Source organism: Argopecten irradians, chromosome 1 (assembly GCF_041381155.1).
Source record: "Argopecten irradians isolate NY chromosome 1, Ai_NY, whole genome shotgun sequence".
Taxonomy (NCBI): Eukaryota; Metazoa; Mollusca; class Bivalvia; order Pectinida; family Pectinidae; genus Argopecten; species Argopecten irradians.
The window spans coordinates 6,867,921-6,887,319 of NC_091134.1; the positions used below are offsets into that span (position 1 = coordinate 6,867,921).

General features: G+C 38.2%; 1 protein-coding gene across 7 annotated transcripts in view; it reads left to right on the forward strand.

Moving 5' to 3' along the window:
• LOC138316324 (multifunctional protein CAD-like) overlaps positions 1–19,399 on the forward strand; it is a 249,472-nt gene that overhangs the window by 55,413 nt on the left and 174,660 nt on the right. For all 7 annotated transcript variants that reach the window (XM_069257995.1, XM_069258013.1, XM_069258003.1 and 4 more), the window contains exons 12-15: positions 1,403–1,636; positions 2,262–2,483; positions 15,397–15,585; positions 18,819–19,064. In XM_069257995.1, the coding sequence (XP_069114096.1) occupies positions 1,403–1,636; positions 2,262–2,483; positions 15,397–15,585; positions 18,819–19,064 (891 nt within the window). The remainder of the gene's footprint in view (positions 1–1,402; positions 1,637–2,261; positions 2,484–15,396; positions 15,586–18,818; positions 19,065–19,399) is intronic.

Genomic DNA, 19,399 nt, shown 5'->3' on the forward strand with positions numbered 1-19,399 from the left:
TGTCATCTTAATGCATCTAGACTGGAATGAATCAAATAATAATGTTCAGTCCTGATAAAGTATACATATATGCAATCAAAGGTTTAAAGATTTATTAATGAAAATTTTATAAACTGGTGTAATTTATTGACAATGTAAATGTACAATATAGATTTAATGCCTTTGTGGCAGTAAATTTTGGCCAAATAATCAATTTTCTACAAAATATTGTTCCTAAAAACATACTCACAGTCTTTATTTTAGTGTATTTTTCATCAATTTCAATCTGCTTGATAATACCATGCAATAATTCTATTATAAATTCATTATTTGAAAGAAATATAGAAAAATGAATTTTTGCCGTATGTTTAATTTTACGGGGGTAGGGGTAAGTTATTGGCTACAGATCAAAAAAGAAACGGTAAAATTAATTATTTTTTGGTTTAAAATAATCACAATGGATATAGCAATATATCTAATGAAACAAATATGAGTGCCCCCTCATATTTTAAGATTTATACATTGTTCAAAAATAAAGAATTTCGCTCTTTATTTTTGAAATTTGATTTGAGAGCAGGGGCAACATAAAAAATGTAAGATATAAGATTAAAATTTGCATTGATATCCATAAGTTTTATTATTTGCCACATGCAAGTTGTTACGGTTCTTTTAACATTAATTAGTGATTAAGTGAGTAAAAATTAGAAGAAATATGAACAGAGTTCTTGAAGAATCTTTGTGGGGTTTGATCTGAAGTGGGTTCACATGTTCATTGTAAGATAATTTGAGAACCGCTTGGTAAAATGACTTCAAAATTTCTGTGTTATTGCCCCATTGTATACTAGTAATGACAGCTCTACAGTTGTGCTTGCTCAGCTCTTTGCTTATTACCCATGAAATACCTTAATATGTAAACAATATGTAAACCTTTATTTGAAAACAAATTCAACAAACTAATTAGGATTGTTACCTTAACTCTACTTATTCATCTGGTATTTGTTGAATAATGATCGATTTAAAGCTAATACCATGTAGTTCATGTATCCATCCTGTTTTCCTATGGAAGAAGCGACTTCTAATAGTAAAAGTTTTCTCGAAGACTTAAAAATCATGTACAGTTCTAAAACTCTAAAATTTTGCACTTTTCCGTTACAATTTTCAATGGAATTTTAAAAGCATTTCCAAGCACTTTTATTTTAAAAGCTAAAAGATTTTACATTAATGGAAAATTGTATTTACATTTTACATATTCCTTAATTAATTTATTGTCGTTAAATGTATATTTACCCTGTCCAAAGAAATAAACTGAAGAAATGGTTTTACTGAAGGAAATCATATCCTTTTAAATGCATTATTTTGTGTTGTGTGTAGCCTGTTTGTACAGATTGTGATATTGTACCTAGCATGCTCTACATTGTACCAGGTGATTCGGAATGAGCGACCAGACGGCATACTCCTGACCTTTGGAGGTCAAACTGGACTCAACTGTGGTGTTCAGCTGACGAAGCTGGGCACACTAGAGAAGTTTGGGGTAAATGTCCTGGGAACTCAGGTCGAGTCAATTCTGTGGACAGAGGACCGCAAAGTGTTTGCCGACAAGATGGCAGAGATTGACGAGTATGTGGCACCTAGTGAGGCTGCCTACAACACAGAGCAGGTGGGTTACACAAGATTGGAGGGATTTAGTCATTACATGTCCAGTTTAAGGTTTATTTTTGTGATAACAGCATTTATGATTGACCCATTAGGCCATCAAGTTTAGTCAGTGGAATAGTAAGTGTAAAACTGTGGAAACTAACAAAATATTTTATATTAATGCATGGTTCTCCATTAATTAAATGCCCACTACGTTTCCAACACAAACAATTAAAGTTTCCAAAAACATTGGTAACATAAAGAGATATATATTGATGGCCTAAGATGAGGTTACAATACCAAGCAAATGCAAGATTTCCTACATAACAAATTTATCAGTGAAGATTCATTTCACTGTTTTGCAGTCTGGCGCATTGATAGTCAACTAACGCTCGGTAATCAGGATGATGGTGGGAAACAAAATATGACCCGCGTTATGAAAATTAGCATTAAATTTATTAAAATTTAATTGGTCAGAAGGTGATGACATGTGTAGTATTAACGGTAAAATAATAACTTTTCTAATTCTACAAAATTAAAAGCCGTTTCGGAAAGGTAGTGGGCATTTTGAGTTGGCGTTACCAGCAATATTAAGAAATGAAGCTTATAGAAGAGCTTTGATGACATCATACTATCAAACGTTCCAGGTGGTGCAAGCTGCAGAGCGTCTGGGGTATCCTGTACTTATACGAGCTGCCTTCGCCCTCGGAGGGCTCGGTTCAGGATTTGCTGAGAATCGAGAGGAACTCCTTACATTAGCCAACTCGGCCTTCGCTCACACAAGTCAAGTTCTGATAGACAAGTCACTGAAAGGTTGGAAGGAAGTGGAATATGAGGTTGTCCGTGACGCTTACGACAACTGTATCACAGTAAGTCTAGTATCATACAAGATCTTACGACAACTGTATCACAGTAAGTCTAGTAACATACAGGATCTTACAACAATTGTATCACGGTATGTCTAGTATCGTAAGGATCTTAGGACAACTGCATCACGATAAGTCTAGTTTCATACAGGATCTTAGGACAACTGTATCAAGGTAAGTCTAGTATCATACAGGATCATAGGACAACTGTATCACATTATGTCTAGTATCATAAGGATCTAACGACAACTGTATCACAGTAGGTCAAGTATCATACAGGATCTTAGGACAACTGTATCAAGGTAAGTCTAGTATCATAAGGATCTTACGACGACTGTATCACGGTAAGTCTTGTATCATAAGGATCTTCCGACAACTGTATCAAGGTGAATCTAGTTTCATACAGGATCTTCATCAACTGCATCATGGTAAGTCTAGTATCATAAGGATCTTACGACAACTGTATCACGGTATGTCTAGTATCATACAGGATCTTACGACAACTGTATCACAGTAAGTCTAGTATCATAAGGATCTTGCGACAACTGTATCAAGTTAAGTCTAGTATCATACAGGATTTTCATCAACTGCATCATGATAAGTCTAGTATCATAAGGATCTTACGACAACTGTATCAAGGTAAGTCTAGTATCATACAGGATCTTACGACAACTGTATCACAGTAAATCTAGTATCATACAGGATCTTAGGACAAATGTATCAAGGTAAGTCTAGAATCATACATGATCTTAGGACAAATGTATCAAGGTAAGTCTAGTATCATAAGGATCTTACGACAACTGTATCAAGGTAAGTCTAGTATCATACAGGATCTTACGACAACTGTATCACAGTAAGTCTAGTATCATACAGGATCTTACGACAACTGTATCACAGTAAGTCAAGTATCATAAGGATCTTACGACAACTGTATCATGGTAAGTCTAGTATCATACAGGATCATCTATCAACTGCATCATGGTAAGTCTAGTATCATAAAGATCTTACGACAACTGCATCTAGGTAAATCTAGTATTATACAGGATCTTACGACAACTGCATCATGATAAGTCTAGTATAATACAGGATCTTAGGACAACTGTAACAAGGTAAGTCTAGTATCATACAGGATCTTACGACAACTGTATCAAGGTAAGTCTAGTATCATACAGGATCTTAGGACAACTGTATCACGATAAGTCTAGTATCATAAGGATCTTACGACAACTGTATCAAGGTAAGTCTAGTATCATACAGGATCTTACGACAACTGTATCACAGTAAGTCTAGTAACATACAGGATCTTACGACAATTGTATCACAGTAAGTCTGGTATCATACAGGATCTTTGGACAACTCTATCACGGTATGTCAAGTATCGTAAGGATCTTAGGACAACTGCATCACGATAAGTCTAGTTTCATACAGGATCTTAGGACAACTGTATCAAGGTAAGTCTAGTATCATACAGGATCTTAGGACAACTGTATCACAGTATGTCTAGTATCATAAGGATCTTACGACAACTGTATCACAGTAAGTCTAGTATCATACAGGATCTTAGGACAACTGTATCAAGGTAAGTCTAGTATCATACAGGATCTTACGACAACTGTATCACGGTAAGTCTAGTATCATACAGGATCTTACGACAACTGTATCACAGTAAGTCTAGTATCATAAGGATCTTGCGACAACTGTATCAGTTAAGTCTAGTATCATACAGATTTTCATCAAGTTAAGTCTAGTATCATAAGGATTTACGACAACTGTATAGTAAGTCTAGTATCATCATCAAGAATAGTCTAAGTCTAGTATCATAGCAAAGGATTTCGACAACATCAATAAGTCTAGTATCTACAGGATCTTACACAGATATATCATCACAATGTATAGTAAGTCTAGTATCATACAGGATCTTAGACAACTGTATAAGGTAAGTCTAGTATCATACAGGATCTTACGACAACTGTATCACAGTAAGTCTAGTATCATACAGGATCTTACGACAACTGTATCAAGGTAAGTCTAGTATCATACAGGATCTTAGGACAACTGTATCAAGGTAAGTCTAGTATCATAAGGATCTTACGACAAATGTATCGAGGTAAGTCTAGTATCATACAGGATCTTACGACAACTGTATCACAGTAAGTCTAGTATCATACAGGATCTTACGACAACTGTATCACAGTAAGTCTAGTATCATACAGGATCTTACGACAACTGTATCACGGTAAGTCTAGTATCATACAGGATCTTAGGACAACTGTATCACGGTAAGTCTAGTATCATACAGGATCTTATGACAACTGTATCTAGGTAAGTCTTAGTATCATACAGGATCTTACGACACAGTATCTACGGTAAGTCTAGTATATACAGGATCTTAGGACAACTGTATCACAGTAAGTCTAGTATCATACAGGATCTTACGACAACTGTATCAGGTAAGTCTAGTATCATACAGGATCTTACGACAACTGTATCAAGGTAAGTCTAGTATCATACAGGATCTTAGACAATGTACAACTAAGTCTAGTATCATAAGGATTGACAACAATGTATCAGGTAAGTCTAGTATCATACAGGATCTTAGGACAACTGTATCACAGTAAGTCTAGTATCATACAGGATCTTACGACAACTGTATCAAGGTAAGTCTAGTATCATACAGGATCTTAGGACAACTGTATCACAGTAAGTCTAGTATCATAAGGATCTTATGACAACTGTATCACATTAAGTCTAGTCTCATAAGGATCTTACGACAACTGTATCACGGTAAGTCTAGTGTCATACAGGATCTTAGGACAACTGTATCACAGTAAGTCTAGTATCATACAGGATCTTACGACAACAGTATCGAGGTAAGTCTAGTATCATAAGGATCTTACAACAACTTTTATCACGGTAAGTCTGGTATCATAAGGATCTTACGACAACTGTATCACAATAAGTCTGGTATCATAAGGATCTTACTACAACTGTATCAAGGTAAGTTTAGTATCATACAGGATCTTAGGACAACTGTATCATGATAAGTCTATGTTCATACAAGATCTTACCACAACTGTATCAAGGTAAGTCTAGTATCATACAGGATCTTATGACAACTGTATCAAGGTAAGTCTAGTATCATACAGGATCTTACGACAACTGCATCATGGTAAGTCTAGTATCATAAGGATCTTACGACAACTGTATCAAGGTATTTCTAGTTTCATACAGGATCTTAGGACAACTGTATCACAGTAAGTCTAGTATTATACAGGATCTTACGACAACTGTGTCATGGTAAGTCTAGTATCATACAGGATCTTACGACAACTGTATCAAGGTAAGTCTAGTATCATACAGGATCATACGACAACTGTATCACGGTAAGTCTAGTATCATACAGGATCTTATGACAACTGTATCACGGTAAGTCTAGTATCATACAGGATCTTACGACAACTGCATCATGGTAAGTCTAGTATCATACAGGATCTTACGACAACTGTATCACGGTAAGTCTAGTATCATACAGGATCTTACGACAACTGTATCACGGTAAGTCTAGTATCATACAGGATCTTACGACAACTGTATCACGGTAAGTCTAGTATCATACAGGATCTTGGACAACTGTATCGAGGTAAGTCTAGTATCATAAGGATCTTAGGATCATAAGGATCTTACGACAACTGTATCACAGTAAGTCTGGTATCACACAGGATCTTAGGACAAATGTATCACAGTAAGTCTAGTATCATACAGGATCTTACGACAACTGTATCAAGGTAAGTCTAGTATCATACAGGATCTTACGACAACTGTATCAAGGTAAGTCTAGTATCATACAGGATCTTATGACAACTGTATCACAGTAAATCTAGTATCATACAGGATCTTAGGACAAATGTATCAAGGTAAGTCTAGTATCATACAAGATCTTAGGACAAATGTATCGAGGTAAGTCTAGTATCATAAGGATCTTACGACAACTGTATCATGGTAAGTCTGTTATCATAAGGATCTTACGACAACTGTATCACAGTAAGTCTGGTATCACACAGGATCTTAGGACAAATGTATCACAGTAAGTCTAGTATCAAGGTAAGTCTAGTATCGTACAGGATCTTATGACAACTGTATCACGATAAGTCTAGTTTCATACAAGATCTTACGACAACTGTATCAAGGTAAGTCTTGTATCATACAGGATCTTACGACAACTGTATCACGGTAAGTCTAGTATCATACAGGATCTTACAACAACTGTATCACAGTAAATCTAGTATCATACAGGATCTTAGGACAAATGTATCGAGGTAAGTCTAGAATCATACATGATCTTAGGACAAATGTATCAAGGTAAGTCTAGTATCATAAGGATCTCACGACAACTGTATCACGGTAAGTCTAGTTTCATACAGGATCTTACGACAACTGTATCACGGTAAGTCTAGTATCATACAGGATCTTACGACAACTGTATCACGGTAAGTCTGGTATCATACAGGATCTTAGGACAACTGTATCACAATCAGTCTATGTATCATACAAGATATTACAACAACTGTATCAAGGTAAGTCTTGTATCATACAGGATCTTACGACAACTGTATCAAGGTAAGTCTAGTATCATACAGGATCTTACGACAACTGTATCAAGTAAGTCTAGTATCATACAGGATCTTACGACAACTGTATCAAGGTAAGTCTAGTATCATACAGGATCTTACGACAACTGTATCACAGTAAGTCTAGTATCATACAGGATCTTACGACAACTGTATCACGGTAAGTCTAGTATCATACAGGATCTTACGACAACTGTATCAAGGTAAGTCTAGTATCATACAGGATCTTACGACAACTGTATCAAGGTAAGTCTAGTATCATACAGGATCTTACGACAACTGTATCACAGTAAGTCTAGTATCATACAGGATCTTACGACAACTGTATCACGGTAAGTCTAGTATCATACAGGATCTTACGACAACTGTATCATGGTAAGTCTTGTATCATAAGGATCTTACGACAACTGTATCACGGTAAGTCTAGTATCATACAGGATCTTACGACAACTGTATCAAGGTAAGTCTAGTATCATACAGGATCTTACGACAACTGTATCAAGGTAAGTCTAGTATCATACAGGATCTTACGACAACTGTATCAAGGTAAGTCTAGTATCATACAGGATCTTAGGACAACTGTATCACAGTAAGTCCAGTATCATTCACACAGGATCTTAGGACAACTGTATCACAGTAAGTCTAGTATCATACAGGATCTTATGACAACTATATCAAGGTAAGTCTAGTATCATACAGGATCTTACGACAACTGTATCAAGGTAAGTCTAGTATCATACAGGATCTTAGGACAACTGTATCACAGTAAGTCCAGTATCATACAGGATCTTACGACAACTGTATCACAGTAAGTGTAGTATCATAAAGATCTTATGTCAACTGTATCACAGTAAGTCTAGTATCATACAGGATCTTACGACAACTGTATCACGGTTAGTCTAGTTTTATACAGGATCTTACGACAACTGTATCAAGGGAAATCTAGTATCATACAGGATTTTACGAGAACTGTATCACGGTAAGTCTAGTATCATACGGGTAAGGATCTGACGACAACTGTATCACGGTAAGTCTAGTATCATACAGGATCTTAGGACAACTGTAACAAGGTAAGTCTAGTATCATACAGGATCTTAGGACAACTGTATCAAGGTAAGTCTAGTATCATACAGGATCTTACGACAACTGTATCAAGGTAAGTCTAGTATCATACAGGATCTTAGGACAACTGTATCACAGTAAGTCTAGTATCATACAGGATCTTACGACAACTGTATCATGGTAAGTCTAGTATCATACAGGATCTTAGGACAACTGTATCAAGGTAAGTCTAGTATCATACAGGATCTTACGACAACTGTATCAAGGTAAGTCTAGTATCATACAGGATCTTAGGACAACTGTATCACAGTAAGTCTAGTATCATACAGGATCTTACGACAACTGTATCACAGTAAGTCTAGTATCATAAGGATCTTACGACAACTGTATCACGGTAAGTCTAGTATCATACAGGATCTTAGGACAACTGTATCACAGTAAGTCTAGTATTATACAGGATCTTACGACAATTGTGTCATGGTAAGTCTAGTTTCATACAGGATCTTACGACAACTGTATCACGGTAAGTCTAGTATCATACAGGATCTTACGACAACTGTATCACAGTAAGTCTAGTATCATACAGGATCTTAGGACAACTGTATCACAGTAAGTCTTAGTATCATAAGGATCTTAGGACAACTGTATCACGGTAAGTCTAGTATCATACAGGATCTTACGACAACTGTATCAAGGTAAGTCTAGTATCATACAGGATCTTAGGACAACTGTATCAAGGTAAGTCTAGTATCATACAGGATCTTAGGACAACTGTATCACAGTAAATCTAGTATCATACAGGATCTTAGGACAACTGTATCAAGGTAAGTCTAGTATCATAAGGATCTTAGAACAACTGTATCACGGTAAGTCTAGTATCATACAGGATCTTATGACAACTGTATCAAGGTAAGTCTAGTATCATACAGGATCTTAGGAAAACTGTATCACAGTAAGTCTAGTATCATAAGGATCTTATGACAACTGTATCACAGTAAGTCTAGTATCATAAGGATCTTATGACAACTGTATCACAGTAAGTCTAGTCTCATAAGGATCTTACGACAACTGTATCACGGTAAGTCTAGTATCATACAGGATCTTAGGACAACTGTATCACAGTAAGTCTAGTATCATACAGGATCTTAGGACAACTGTATCACAGGTAAGTCTAGTATCATAAGGATCTTACGACAACTGTATCAGGTAAGTCTAGTATCATAAGGATCTTACGACAACTGTATCACAATAAGTCTAGTATCATACAGGATCTTACGACAACTGTATCAAGTAAGTCTAGTATCATACAGGATCTTAGGACAACTGTATCACAGTAAGTCTAGTTTCATACAGGATCTTAGGACAACTGTATCACAGTAAGTCTAGTATCATACAGGATCTTACGACAACTGTATCAGGTAAGTCTAGTTATCATACAGGATCTTACGACAACTGTATCAAGGTAAGTCTAGTATCATACAGGATCTTACGACAACTGTATCACGGTAAGTCTAGTATCATACAGGATCTTACGACAACTGCATCATGGTAAGTCTAGTATCATACAGGATCTTACGACAACTGTATACGGTAAGTCTAGTATCATACAGGATCTTACGACAACTGTATCACAGGTAAGTCTAGTATCATACAGGATCTTACGACAACTGTATCACAGGTAAGTCTAGTATCATACAGGATCTTACGACAACTGTATCAGGTAAGTCTAGTATCATAATCAACTGTCTAGTAAGGATCTTAGACAACTGTATCACAGTAAGTCTAGTATCATAAGGATCTTACGACAACTGTATCAAGGTAAGTCTAGTATCATACAGGATCTTAGGACAACTGTATCAAGGTAAGTCTAGTATCATACAGGATCTTACGACAACTGTATCACAGTAAGTCTAGTATCATACAGGATCTTAGGACAACTGTATCACAGTAAGTCTAGTATCATACAGGATCTTAGGACAACTGTATCACGGTAAGTCTAGTATCATACAGGATCTTACGACAACTGTATCAAGGTAAGTCTAGTATCATACAGGATCTTACGACAACTGTATCAAGGTAAGTCTAGTATCATACAGGATCTTAGACAAGAACTAGTCTAGTATCATAGATTTCTATCAAGGTAAGTCTAGTATCATACAGGATCTTAGGACAACTGTATCACGGTAAGTCTAGTATCATAAGGATCTTACGACAACTGTATCAAGGTAAGTCTAGTATCATACAGGATCTTACGACAACTGTATCAGGTAAGTCTAGTATCATACAGGATCTTACGACAACTGTATCACAGGTAAGTCTAGTATCATACAGGATCTTACGACAACTGTATCAAGGTAAGTCTAGTATCATACAGGATCTTACGACAACTGTATCACGTAAGTCTAGTATCATACAGGATCTTAGACAAAGTATCAAGGTAAGTCTGTATCATACAGGATCTTACGACAACTGTATCAAGGTAAGTCTAGTATCATACAGGATCTTACGACAACTGTATCACGGTAAGTCTAGTATCATACAGGATCTTACGACAACTGTATCACGGTAAGTCTAGTATCATACAGGATCTTACGACAACTGTATCAAGGTAAGTCTAGTATCATACAGGATCTTACGACAACTGTATCAAGGTAAGTCTAGTATCATACAGGATCTTAGGACAACTGTATCACAGTAAGTCTAGTATCATACAGGATCTTACGACAACTGTATCACGGTAAGTCTAGTATCATACAGGATCTTACGACAACTGTATCACGGTAAGTCTAGTATCATACAGGATCTTACGACAACTGTATCACGGTAAGTCTAGTATCATACAGGATCTTAGGACAACTGTATCAAGGTAAGTCTAGTATCATACAGGATCTTACGACAACTGTATCAAGGTAAGTCTAGTATCATACAGGATCTTACGACAACTGTATCACGGTAAGTCTAGTATCATACAGGATCTTACGACAACTGTATCACAGTAAGTCTAGTATCATACAGGATCTTAGGACAACTGTATCAAGGTAAGTCTAGTATCATACAGGATCTTACGACAACTGTATCAAGGTAAGTCTAGTATCATACAGGATCTTACGACAACTGTATCACAGTAAGTCTAGTATCATACAGGATCTTAGGACAACTGTATCACAGTAAGTCTAGTATCATACAGGATCTTATGACAACTGTATCAAGGTAAGTCTAGTATCATACAGGATCTTACGACAACTGTATCAAGGTAAGTCTAGTATCATACAGGATCTTAGGACAACTGTATCACAGTAAGTCTAGTATCATACAGGATCTTACGACAACTGTATCACAGTAAGTCTAGTATCATAAGGATCTTACAACTGGATCGACGACAACTGTATCACGGTAAGTCTAGTATCATACAGGATCTTAGACAACTGTATATACAAGGTAAGTCTAGTATCATACAGGATCTTACGACAACTGTATCAAGGTAAGTCTAGTATCATACAGGATTTTTACGACAACTGTATCACAGTAAGTCTAGTATCATACAGGATCTTACGACAACTGTATCAAGGGTAAGTCTATATCATACAGGATCTTAGGACAAATGTATCAAGGTAAGTCTAGTATCATACAGGATCTTACGACAACTGTATCACAGTAAGTCTGGTATCATACAGGATCTTACGACAACTGTATCAAGGTAAGTCTAGTATCATACAGGATCTTAGGACAACTGTATCACAGTAAGTCTAGTATCATACAGGATCTTATGACAACTGTATCACAGGTAAGTCTAGTTTCATACAGGATCTTACGACAACTGTATCAAGGTAAGTCTAGTTTCATACAGGATCTTACGACAACTGTATCACAGTAAGTCTAGTATCATACAGGATCTTACGACAACTGTATCACAGTAAGTCTAGTATCATAAGGATCTTATGACAACTGTATCACAGTAAGTCTAGTATCATACAGGATCTTACGACAACTGTATCACGGTAAGTCTAGTATCATACAGGATCTTACGACAACTGTATCACGGTAAGTCTAGTATCATACAGGATCTTACGACAACTGTATCATGGTAAGTCTAGTATCATACAGGATCTTACGACAACTGTATCACAGTAAGTCTAGTATCATACAGGATCTTACGACAACTGTATCACGGTAAGTCTAGTATCATACAGGATCTTATGACAACTGTATCACGGTAAGTCTAGTATCATACAGGATCTTACGACAACTGTATCACGGTAAGTCTAGTATCATACAGGATCTTAGACAACTGTATCACAGGTAAGTCTAGTATCATACAGGATCTTACGACAAACTGTATCACAGGTAAGTCTAGTATCATACAGGATCTTAGGACAACTGTATCAAGGTAAGTCTAGTATCATACAGGATCTTAGGACAACTGTATCACATGTAAGTCTTAGTATCATACAGGATCTTAGGACAACTGTATCACGGTAAGTCTAGTATCATACAGGATCTGATGACAACTGTATCAAGGTAAGTCTAGTATCATACAGGATCTTAGGACAAATGTATCAAGGTAAGTCTAGTATCATACAGGATCTTATGACAACTGTATCACAGGTAAGTCTAGTATCATACAGGATCTTACGACAACTGTATCAAGGTAAGTCTAGTATCATACAGGATCTTAGGACAACTGTATCACAGTAAGTCTAGTATCATACAGGATCTTAGACAACTGTATCAAGGTAAGTCTAGTATCATACAGGATCTTACGACAACTGTATCAAGGTAAGTCTAGTATCATACAGGATCTTACGACAACTGTATCACAAGGTAAGTCTAGTATCATACAGGATCTTAGGACAACTGTATCACGTAAGTCTAGTATCATACAGGATCTTAGGACAACTGTATCACAGTAAGTCTAGTATCATAAGGATCTTAGGACAACTGTATCACAGTAAGTCTAGTATCATACAGGATCTTATGACAACTGTATCACGGTTAAGTCTAGTTTCATACAGGATCTTACGACAACTGTATCACAGTAAGTCTAGTATCATACAGGATTCTTACGACAACTGTAATCAAGGTAAGTCTAGTATCATACAGGATCTTACGACAACTGTATCAAGGTAAGTCTAGTATCATACAGGATCTTGGACAACTGTATCACGGTAAGTCTAGTATCATACAGGATCTTACGACGACTGTATCAAGGTAAGTCTTGTATCATACAGGATCTTAGGACAACTGTATCACGTAAGTCTAGTATCATAAGGATCTTACGACAACTGTATCACAGTAAGTCTAGTATCATACAGGATCTTGGACAACTGTATCAAGGTAAGTCTAGTATCATACAGGATCTTACGACAACTGTATCAAGGTAAGTCTAGTATCATACAGGATCTTACGACAACTGTATCACGGTAAGTCTAGTATCATACGGTAAGGATCTTAGGACAACTGTATCACGATAAGTCTAGTTCATACAGAATCTTACGACAACTGTATCACGGTAAGTCTAGTATCATACAGGATCTTACGACAACTGTATCAAGGTAAGTCTAGTATCATACAGGATCTTACGACAACTGTATCACAGTAAGTCTAGTATCATACAGGATCTTAGGACAACTGTATCACGGTAAGTCTAGTATCATACAGGATCTTAGGACATCTGTATCAAGGTAAGTCTAGTATCATACAGGATTTTACGACAACTGTATCACGGTAAGTCTAGTATCTTACGGGTAAGGATCTTACGACAACTGTATCACGGTCAGTCTAGTATCATACAGGATCTTAGGACAAATGTAACAAGGTAAGTATCTAGTATCATACAGGATCTAAGGACAACTGTATCACGATAAGTCTAGTATCATAAGGATTTACGACGACTGTATCACGGTAAGTCTTGTATCATACAGGATCTTACGACAACTGTATCAAGGTAAGTCTAGTATCATACAGGATCTTACGACAACTGTATCACAGTAAGTCTAGTATCATACAGGATCTTAGGACAATTGTATCACAGTAAGTCTAGTATCATAAGGATCTTAGGACAACTGTATCACGATAAGTCTAGTTTCATACAGGATCTTAGGACAACTGTATCAAGGTAAGTCTAGTTTCATACAGGATCTTACGACAACTCTATCACAGTAAATCTAGTATAATACAGGATCTTAGGACAATTGTATCACAGTAAGTCTTAGTATCATAAGGATCTTAGGACAACTGTATCAAGGTAAGTCTAGTATCATACAGGATCTTAGGACAACTGTATCAAGGTAAGTCTAGTATCATACAGGATCTTATGACAACTGTATCAAGGTAAGTCTAGTATCATACAGGATCTTAGGACAAATGTATCAAGGTAAGTCTAGTATCATACAGGATCTTAGGACAACTGTATCAAGGTAAGTCTAGTATCATACAGGATCTTAGGACAAATGTATCAAGGTAAGTCTAGTATCATACAGGATCTTAGGACAACTGTATCACTGTAAGTCTAGTATCATACAGGATCTTACGACAACTGTATCACAGTAAGTCTAGTATCATAAGGATCTTACGACAACTGTATCATGGTAAGTCTAGTATCATACAGGATCTTACGACAACTGTATCAAGGTAAGTCTAGTATCATACAGGATCTTACGACAACTGTATCACAGTAAGTCAAGTATCATACAGGATCTTAGGACAACTGTATCAAGGTAAGTCTAATATCCTACAGGATCTTACGACAACTGTATCACGGTAAGTGTAGTATCATACAGGATCTTCTCAAACTTTCTTTGTAGTTTGTTGAATACAGTATTATATTATTGAATAGTGTGCACAGTTTTTAGAAGAATTCTCAAATCAGCACTGCATGATGACATTTAGCAGTTTGTTTCTTAGACAAAGTGATACGTATATTATGTTGAATTAAAGAAGTAGAAAAAAACTTGTCAATATGTTACTCTTTACCTTTATTTAATATACAGAAAAATGTATCTTAGCTACCAACTCTGTATAAAGACCTGCTTTTTAATAAGACAATTACCTAGGGAACCAAATGATTAATTTCAGCATATTGTGACCTTCATATTAAGACCACCTGGCTATAAAGATCATTTTTCTCTGTCCCTTCGATGGTCTTTATAGACAGATTTGACTGTAATGACTAAACTTGTTTCTTTTTTCAAGGATTTTAGATTGAAATGTGTTTCATTATTTTACAGGTGTGTAACATGGAGAATGTTGACCCCCTTGGTATTCACACGGGAGAGTCAATTGTGGTGGCACCGAGTCAGACACTCACCAACGTAGAGTATAACATGCTGAGGTCTACAGCAATCAAAGTCATACGTCACCTCCAAGTCGTGGGAGAATGTAACATCCAATACGCTCTAAACCCCGAGTCACAACAGGTAAATACTCCCCAAGGTCATACATCACCTCCAAGTCGTGAGAGAATGTAACATCCAGTACGCTCTAAACCCCGAGTGACAACAGGTAAATACTCCCAATGGTCATCTGTCACCTCCAAGTCGTGGGAGAATGTAACATCCAGTACGCTCTAACCCCTAGTCACAACAGGTAAATACTCCCCAAGGTCATACGTCACCTCCAAGTCATAGGGGAGTGTAACATCCATTACGCTCTAAACCCCTAGTCACAACAGGTAAATACTCCCCAAGGTTATACGTCACCTCCAGTTCGCAGGGGAGTGTAACATCCAGTACGCTCTAAACCCTGAGGCACAACAGGTAAATACTCCACAAGGTCATACCTCACCTCCATATCGTGGGAGAATGTAACATCCAGTACGCTCTAAACCCAGAGTCACAACAGGTAAATACTCCCCAAGGTCATATGTCACCTCCAAGTCGTGAGAGAATGTAACATCAAGTACGCTCTATACCCCGAGTCACAACAGAGAAATACTCCCCAAGGTCATACGTCACCTCCATGTCGTAGGGGAGTGTAACATCCAGTACGCTCTAAACCCAGAGTCACAACAGGTAAATACTCCCCAAGGTCATACGTCACCTCCAAGTCGTGAGAGAATGTAACATCCAGTACGCTCTAAACCCTGAGTGACAACAGGTAAATACTCCCCAAGGTCATACCTCACCTCCATGTCGTAGGGGAGTGTAACATCCAGTACTCTCTAAACCCAGAGTCACAACAGGTAAATACTCCCCAAGTTCGATACATCGCCTCCAAGTCGTAGGGGAGTGTAACATCCAGTACGCTCTAAACCCAGAGTCACAACAGGTAAATACTTCCCAAGGTCATACCTCACCTCCAAGTCGTGGGAGAATGTAACATCCAGTACGCTCTAAACCCAGAGTCACAACAGGTAAATACTCCTCAAGGTCATATGTCACCTCCATGTCGCAGGGGAGTGTAACATCCATTACGCTCGAAACCCTGAGTCACGACAGGTAAATATTCCACAAGGTCATATGTCGCCTCCAAGTCGTGGGAGAATGTAACATCCAGTACGCTCTAAACCCCTAGTCACAACAGGTAAACACTCCCCAAGGTTATATGTCGCCTCCAAGTAGTGGGAGAATGTAACATACAGTACGCTCTAAACCCAGAGTCACAACAGGTAAATACTCCCCAAGGTTATACGTCGCCTCCATATCGTGGGAGAATGTAACATCCAGTACGCTCTAAACCCCTAGTCACAACAGGTAAATACTTCCCAAGGTCATACCTCACCTCCATGTCGTGGGAGAATGTAACATCCAGTACGCTCTAAACCCAGAGTCACAACAGGTAAATACTCCCCAAGGTCATACCTCACCTCCATGTCGTGGGAGAATGTAACATCCATTACGCTCTAAACCCTGAGTCACGACAGGTAAATACTTCCCAAGGTCATACCTCACCTCCAAGATGTGGGAGAATGTAACATCCAGTACGCTCTAAACCCAGAGTCACAACAGGTAAATACTCCCCAAGGTCTTATGTCACCTCCATGTCGCAGGGGAGTGTAACATCCATTACGCTCGAAACCCTGAGTCACGACAGGTAAATACTCCACAAGGTCATACCTCACCTCCATGTCGCAGGGGAGTGTAACATCCATTACGCTCGAAACCCTGAGTCACGACAGGTAAATACTCCACAAGGTCATACCTCACCTCCATGTCGCAGGGGAGTGTAACATCCATTACGCTCTAAACCCCTAGTCACAACAGGTAAATACTCCCCAAGGTCATACCTCACCTCCATGTCGTAGGGGAGTGTAACATCAAGTATGCTCTAAACCCTGAGTCACGACAGGTAAATACTCCCCAAGGTCATACCTCACCTCCATGTCGTGGGAGAATGTAACATCCAGTACGCTCTAAACTCAGAGTCACAACAGGTAAACACTCCCCAAGGTTATACCTCACCTCCATGTCATGGGAGAATGTAACATCCAGTACGCTCTAAACCCAGAGTCACAACAGGTAAATACTCCCCAAGTTCGATACATCGCCTCCAAGTCGTAGTGAAGTGTAACATCTTGTACGCTCTAAACCCCGAGTCACAACAGGTAAACACTCCCCAAGGTCATACCTCACCTCCATGTTGTGGGAGAATGTAACATACAGTACGCTCTAAACTCAGAGTCACAACAGGTAAACACTCCCCAAGGTTATACCTCACCTCCATGTCGTGGGAGAATGTAACATCCAGTACGCTCTAAACCCAGAGTCACAACAGGTAAATACTCCCCAAGGTCATATGTCACCTCCAAGTCGCAGGGGAGTGTAACATCCAGTACGCTCTAAACCATGAGGCACAACAGGTAAATACTCCCCAAGGTCATACCTCACCTCCATGTCGTGGGAGAATGTAACATCCAGTACGCTCTAAACCCCGAGTCACAACAAGTAAATACTCCCCAAGGTCATATGTCACCTCCAAGTCGCAGGGGAGTGTAACATCCAGTACGCTCTAAACCCTGAGTCACAACAAGTAAATACTCCCCAAGGTCATACCTCACCTCCATGTCGTGGGAGAATGTAACATCCAGTACGCTCTAAACCCAGAGTCACAACAGGTAAATACTCCCCAAGGTCACACCTCACCTCCATGTCGTGGGAGAATGTAACATCCATTACGCTCTAAACCCTGAGTCACGACAGGTAAATACTCCCCAAGGTCATACCTCACCTCCATGTCGTGGGAGAATGTAACATCCAGTACGCTCTAAACCCAGAGTCACAACAGGTAAATACTCCCCAAGGTCATACCTCACCTCCATGTCGTGGGAGAATGTAACATCCATTACGCTCTAAACCCTGAGTCACGACAGGTAAATACTCCCCAAGGTCATACCTCACCTCCATGTCGTGGGAGAATGTAACATCCAGTACGCTCTAAACCCTGAGTCACGACAGGTAAATACTCCACAAGGTTATATGTGACCTCTAAGTTGTAGGGGAGTGTAACATCCAGTACACTCTAAACCCTGAGTCACAACAGGTATATACTCCCCAAGGTCATATGTCACCTCCAAGTCATATGGGAGTGTAACTAAATTCTCATAAGTTGCAAGATACAATACTTATTAAGTGTGTGATAAAGCACTATATAGTAGCACTCATTAGTAATTAATTTTGTTAAAGAATGATCTCCTTATTTTTTTGCCCCGTAGTACTATATCATTGAGGTGAATGCGCGTCTGTCTCGGAGCTCGGCCCTGGCCAGTAAAGCCACAGGATACCCACTAGCTTACATCGCCGCCAAGCTAGCCTTAGGCATGTCCCTTCTTGATCTGCCCAACACAGTCACCAGCTCAAAGGAATATCCCACAACTGCCTGCTTTGAGCCTAGCTTGGATTACTGTGTGGTAAAAATCCCTCGGTGGGATCTCAAAAAGTTCTCCCGTGTGTCAACAAAGGTAAAAACATTTTTTTTTGTATGTTTATTATTTAATGATAGGAACGTGCTTGCTTCTTTTTTTAAATTGTTAAAAAAAAATTGATAAGTTTGGAAAAAAACCACCAATTAATGAATAAATGAACACATAAAGTGTTTCAATTTTGTCAAAATGATTATTAAAATTTGTATTTTAGAAATATTAATATTTGTAGATTGGAAGCTCTATGATGTAATACTTTGTCGTGATTGGTAGATTACAAGCTCTCTGTTTGATGATGCCCTGTTTTGATTGGTGGATTAGAAGCTCTCTGTTTGATAATGCCCTGTCTTGATTGGTAGATGGGAAGCTTTCTG